This window comes from Cicer arietinum, chromosome 8 (assembly GCF_000331145.2).
Source record: "Cicer arietinum cultivar CDC Frontier isolate Library 1 chromosome 8, Cicar.CDCFrontier_v2.0, whole genome shotgun sequence".
In the NCBI taxonomy this organism is placed as follows: Eukaryota; Viridiplantae; Streptophyta; class Magnoliopsida; order Fabales; family Fabaceae; genus Cicer; species Cicer arietinum.
In genome coordinates this window covers 11,308,773-11,315,193 of record NC_021167.2, presented here as the reverse complement: position 1 = coordinate 11,315,193, position 6,421 = coordinate 11,308,773, and the positions used below count along the sequence as shown (strand labels likewise).

General features: G+C 30.9%; 1 protein-coding gene across 1 annotated transcript; it reads right to left on the bottom strand.

The window, feature by feature from the left end:
• Window positions 1-1,409: 1,409 nt before the first annotated feature.
• Window positions 1,410-6,187, bottom strand: LOC101508021 (S-type anion channel SLAH2-like). The gene is made up of 6 exons (XM_004515050.4): window positions 6,051-6,187; window positions 5,331-5,479; window positions 3,897-4,388; window positions 2,945-3,715; window positions 2,386-2,417; window positions 1,410-2,291 (listed from the first exon to the last, which is right to left on the bottom strand). Exons 2-6 carry the CDS (start codon window positions 5,466-5,468, stop codon window positions 1,907-1,909), a joined length of 1,818 nt encoding a protein of 605 aa, XP_004515107.1. The 5' UTR covers window positions 5,469-5,479; window positions 6,051-6,187; the 3' UTR covers window positions 1,410-1,906.
• Between the last annotated feature and the right edge of the window lie 234 nt (window positions 6,188-6,421).

Below are 6,421 nucleotides of genomic sequence, written 5' to 3'. Positions count from 1 at the left end.
TATATTTATGAAACTTTTGGATTATCAGTTACCTATTTATAATTCATTATTAGGAAAAATTCAAATTTGATAGCTATTTCTTATTTTATAATAATAATAGCTAAAAAAATTATTTTTAATTTATTAATTAAAATAATAGAGTACCCTCTCCCTATGAGCTTTTTCTACCTTGACGAAAAAACTGTCCCATGTGTTTTTCTGTTCTTTTTATTATTTTTCTTTAATACCTCAAATAATTGAAACTAGGCCACCAAATGGGCCTTAGTAAAATACAAGAGGGTAGTTGCTCAACCCACCCCCCTCAAATCTAGGCCTTTTACCTGATACTCCCTTCCAAATGTAAAAAGTTGTGTCAAATACAATATCAAAAGTGTGCTTCCGATAATTTATTTTATATTATGAGCAAAAATGAGAAGAAGAAAAAAAGATATACATATTTGGTGTAAAGATGATTCATTCATAGTAAAAATGATTAATTCGTGTTAGAAAAATATGTAAAATTATTTTATATTATCAGTGCACATTTATTATTCTTAGAATTAATTTTTTATCTTACAATATGATTTAATTTTATATTATTTATTATTATAATTATTTGGAAATTTCTGAAAATTACGAACAGAGAAGTCAAGAATAAAAGGTGAATTCTTTGATTGGTCATTGCCTCCTTGTTTTCCGCCAAACAAATACTGTAACATCTCAATTTCCAAGTTTTATTAAAACACTGCCACGTAAGCATTCGCATGTTTCATTTTCAATTGGGTTCATAACATATATACATAGCTCTTATTATTTAATTTAAGGATTAGGTGCGTATATTTCTATAAATAAAGATTAATATTGAATCTTTTATATTTAATTTTTATCTATACATAAAGATTAATACTGAATCTTTTATATCGAATTTTTATTTAATGATGTTGTTAATTCTATTATCGAAACATTAGCTCATTTAAATTTCTCCTTTCCTTTTCTCTCTTACTCTATGAATATCCGTTGTTAACAAATTGGCTAATAATACAATTAGGCCTAATAATGATGAATCAAATGCAATAATACCTAACTTTCAAATCTAGTTGGCCAAGATTGAATTGGTGTGTGACTAATAAAAAAAAGGACAAAGCTATCAAAAGAGAATAATGAATTTAAATGGGATAATAAATTTACTTAATAAATAAAGCTAAAGAATTTTGGTTAAAGTATTGATTACTTTTATATGTTAATTTTTTTTAACTCAAGATAGAGAATACCATAAAATGGAGCTATTAAAAGTTGGGAACTTTATGTGGTTGATCCATAATTGAGCTAGCTAGATATGCAAAGGACACCAACAAGTCATTTCTTTTGCCTCAAAGGATAATACGATTATCTACTCAATTATATTAACACCTCACTTATATCTTACAAAGTAGGAAGGAAATATTTACTTCAACAATATACTCACCCTACACATACCTTCATATTCTACTTATATTACTACACATGGTCATTGGAACATTAAAAAAATTACTCTCCTACTTTTGTTCCTCACATGCTTGACTACTTAAAGATTATTTTATTACATGCAACACACAAAAAATTTCTTGTCTTTTATAAATGACTTTATAATTGACTATTTCATACCAACAAAACAATATTTGCATCACGATCCTTGATATCGTAGAGAATTAAGATCACGTGCTAAGACATCAAAAACCCTGATGTTGCAACCCAAATCGTCGTGGACCCTTTTTTTTTAAAATCCACCAACAAATATCCGTATATTGGCATACCAACAAAACAAGATTTGCATCATGATCTTTGATATCGTGGAGAATTGAGATCATACGCTGAGACATCAAAAACCCTGATGTCACAACCCAGATCGTCGTGGATCCTTTTTTAAGAAACCTGCCAACAAATATCCTTAGAATGGTGAATTATCTGTGCCACCAGAGGATGGTGGTGTTTTAGAATCATCCAAACTATTTTCCTCAGTGTTGACAAACTTCAAGTAATTTTCAATCTCTTTAGAGTCTTGACTTCCATATCTAAAACCTAACCAGTTCTTATGTGGTTTCCTCTTTCTATCACTTATTGCAATGGCAATGTCATTAGGGAAAAGGTCTCTAAACACAAATGCATGCAATATAGTTGATGCAAAAAGTGTTGTGACTGTGAATGTGGAGATGAGAGCCAACACAACACAAAGTGTCCTAGTAACACTATTTGGGACTTGGTTTGAGTATCTTATGGTTGCTATTGCTGCACCTGTCATTGGAAAAGTATAAGCCCACCATGCAAGAGAGAATCTGTAAATTAAGATAAAAAATTAATTTGTGAAAGAAAATTCAATAGTATAGAGCAATTGAGTGAACAATGTAAATGCTAAGGGAGATGTAATACTTGAATCCTCTGAAGAAATTGATCCTGACAGCCTGTAAAACCATATGAAACTAGTCAGTAACTTTGATAAATGCAGAAAATTGTTAGATGAGACATTTGTCTTATTGTTAGTCTTGTACTTTTTATAACAAAAATATTATAGGTACAAAGTATCCACGGAGAATGTGATAGGACAAATGTGATAGGAGAATAAATGTGAAGAACAAATGTGATAGGAGAATTTCAATTCAAAGGAGGATCATTTTGAAATTTCAATGTTTATGAGGAACCAAATTTCCCCCTACAAATGTATGGACTAAGTTGGTGATTAAATTGGTAGTAATTCATTATGCACATTTCAAATAGCAGATTGTAGAAAATAGCGGTTTGTTCAAATTCCGCTATGCTATAGCGCCGTAATAGTGGCTATTAGACAATACTTTGTACTAAATAGTGCATCACAAAGCAATAACGGCGATTTGTTCAAATTTTGCTTTGTTATAGCGCAATAACACTGCTATAGCTATAGTAGCTATTTAACAACACTGATTTCGAATAAAAGTGTGACAATAAAACATACCAGTGAGAAATAAAGGAAAATTGCAATGAAATAAGCAATCCTTGATCCATTATCAAAGGAACCTTGAATCTTAGCCCAAGCCATTGAAGCAACACTAGGTGCAGCCACAAACAGAAAGAACACAGGATGCAACTCTTTAGGTAATGTCTCATTAGTTGGAAGTCTTTGATAAAGAGTCACAAACAACACAATGTAATGAGCAAGTCCAATAGCAAAGAAGAAAATAGGCCCTTCTTTTAGTCCCATAGTTGCACCAAGTAATGCACCTACAAAATTTCCAACAATTGATAAATGATTTGAAGGGTTTGCTACCTTTGACAGCCTCCTTTGTCCGCCCGACATCCACTGTCCGTAAATCTTCAGCTCAAGGAAAAACACTGGTACCATTAGAATGTACCATAGAGAATGATGGAGGTTTTCTATAACAGATGGTGGAACACCAAGTGCTAAAAACAAGAGAGCTATCCATGGCGCGAAGAAGAAGTTAACACGAATCGGATGGTAGTATTCCCGACGAACAGCTTCGAAGTAGAAAATGATTTTGAGAAGATAGACTGTAAAAACGGTAGCAACAAGTACCATTGAGATGCACCATAAGATTAGATTTATTTTGGGACTTATGTGAAGAAATGTTGTTGAAGGAGATGTTGCTAATGTTTTCCATAGTATTGCTTGGCTGCTAACTCCGAGGCATATACCGAACGATGAAATGGGAAACCGAAGAAGAAACGGCCATTTCTTGTCATGAGGTAGCATTATCTCTTCTGAAGACTGTTACAATCTTATTATATCAGTAAAACATAACATATTCATGAAATTCTTGGAACAAAAAGAAAACAGAAAAATGATGTTAGATGCAAAAAAATAACTTATATATATATATATATACATATCATGTAATACTATTACTATGCCAAAATTAGCATTGTGTATGGTGTGATCAATAACTTACCTTAAGAGTTTCTAATTCAGGACCTTCCAATGCATCAAAATACCTATCAACAGGTAAAGCCCTATCAATGTTCCTTGCAGTGTTGTTATCATTTTGTGAATTCCCTCCAACATGTTCCTTTCCGCGAAGAATCGATAACTGTCTCTCAAGTGCACCAGAAAATGTTTTAAAGGAATCAAATCTCTTATCCCTAAACATTTTGATTCCAGGTTGATTATGACCCTTTGGAGGCATTGGTTGAGAGTAACATTTTGATTGTTTTGGAGGCTTACCAGAACTTTGAGTTTGTGGTACTTTAAAGGTAATAGGAACAGTACTATCTTTGATAATAGTTTCTCCACTAAAGAAAACTTTCTTATTGGATTTTAGTGGCTGAAGTTGAATATCTTCAGAAGAAGTAAGTGGCATGCTTATAGAAACAGAAGCCTTTCTTTGATGATTTATCACTAAAGGTTCATCTTGTTGGCATGTAGGTGAGGCTGCTTCAGTTTCCTATTTCAAACATAAAAAAAAAAAAAGGATAATCAGCATCTTGTATTCTGCTAAATCACAGATACTTTGAAATTACTTGTATGATATAGCAGCATAGTGATTTCTGACTGGATCACATTATAAACTATTTTACAGTGTCAGTGTATATCTATTAAACTCTTTTAGTTATATGATATCCCAAATCATAAACATAAAATGGAAAGACCAAACTTTTCTCACCCTCCATATTTCTAAAAACCGCATAGGACTCTTGATAGAAAAAATGTGTTCTTGATAGGATTCTTGACAGAATAAAAATGTGTTTTTTTCTTCTAGATGAGTACTTTTGGGCATGAGAAAAGGGAATCGGATTTACTGCGATCAATAAATCATGTATTCACATAATCAGACAATCACTGATCATTCGATTGAGATTTTACCGTCCTAAAAAAGCAATTTTTTATTATTAAAATACCGAACTTTAATATCGACCGTCTTATCTTAATCGAACAATCACCAATGTTTGATTACGTGAATGCAAGCACCCTTGACCGCAAGGAATCAAGATCCTAAGAAAAGTTCCTCCCAAAAGGAATTGAAGGTTGCTCATGAACCGTCTTTATATGATCGGGTAGTATATTTTACTCAATTTTACACTACTGGAAGCTGACAACCCATAAAAAGCCGGAAAAATGAGTGGATGAGCAATCACCAAAAAAAGAAATTTTTACAAACAGCATAGGATTCCAAATATACAATTCTGGACCGAGAAAAATCTATGTTTTTGCCTGAAAATACATATCAGTGTAGCAAAAAAAAAAGTGTTTTATTTTCAAATGTGTAGTCATGAAGTGGTTTTGAGGGTGAAAAAGTTAATCTAAAAAGGAATTTTAAAATAATAACAAAGAACTCTAAATTCTTTCATAAATTATATACCATAAAAGTAGTGAAAAAGTGTCTTACTTTGCGATTTGGGCTGGGAAATTGAGAGTGAAAAGTATCATCAAAACCATCAACTTCATTTGATGATATAAACTTAATTAGTGGTGGTGTTCCTGGAGAGGATTGTTCTATGATTTCAAGGGTCATGTGATTTTCCATGCTACTCAAACCTGAAAAAAAAAAAATATATTAAAAAGTTGAGTTACAAAAAATATAATTCAACTATGGTGCTAATTTATAGGATCTAATATTATCATATTGGTATAAATTTGTAAAGAAAAATACAACTAAAATGCTTAATTTATTGATTGAGTTAAAAAGGGTTTTAAAATCCAGATCCAAAAATGTCCATTTTCAGCTATAACTAACAAAAACATGAAAAAATTTCTTTTTTAAGTCCTTCAAAGAATCTCCAGAAAAATTTGTAACATTAATTATTTTGCTTGTTGAAGCCATAAATTCAATATAGCCCAGCTGTTTTTTATGCATACAAAAAATAAAAGATTTCTTATATTATCAAAAATCAACATAAATATATAAAAGGTCAATCATTTAAGAATTAAAAAGCAGATCAATCTTTGAATCTTTGAATTTTAGAAATTAAATGATGATCATACAACTGTAAGTATTAAAAAAAAAATACAAAAAACACAAAAGTGCATTATATAGAAGAACAATGTTCAAATGTGAGGATAATTCACAAAAAAATAAAAATAGAAAATAATTAACAAGAAAACAAACCTTGAAGCTTTTTTCTGCCACCAGAGGACTCAGGTCTCTCTGGATGCAGAAAACACCAGGCTGATGATGTTGGTATAAAATGTCTTTATTATGAGTAAATAATAAAAAGAAAGAATTTATTAAATATATATGAAAAAAAAGAATAAAATTGAGGAGAGAATTTAAACCAAATATGTTTGGAAGGAAAATTAGAATGAAAATGCATATATGGTATGAAGTGATAAAATTAGTGAAATGACTATTTATAGTGTAAGCATATAGTATTTTGCAGCCGTTACGTTTGAAAGCACCCAATTTTAGATTATCCTTCTGGCTGCTTTATTTGCTTCAATATTAAGACATACCCTTTGAATGTTTTTTTTGTTTACCAA

Bases quoted from the DNA above. Each gene is read 5' to 3' on its own strand.
- LOC101508021 (XM_004515050.4), bottom strand. From the start codon at position 5,468: ATGGAAAATCACATGACCCTTGAAATCATAGAACAATCCTCTCCAGGA. The intron at 3,716-3,896 runs GTAAGTTATTGA...AGATTGTAACAG, and splicing joins CTGAATTAGAAACTCTTAAG to TCTTCAGAAGAGATAATGCT. The intron at 2,418-2,944 runs GTATGTTTTATT...ATGGTTTTACAG, and splicing joins TTTTCCTTTATTTCTCACTG to GCTGTCAGGATCAATTTCTT.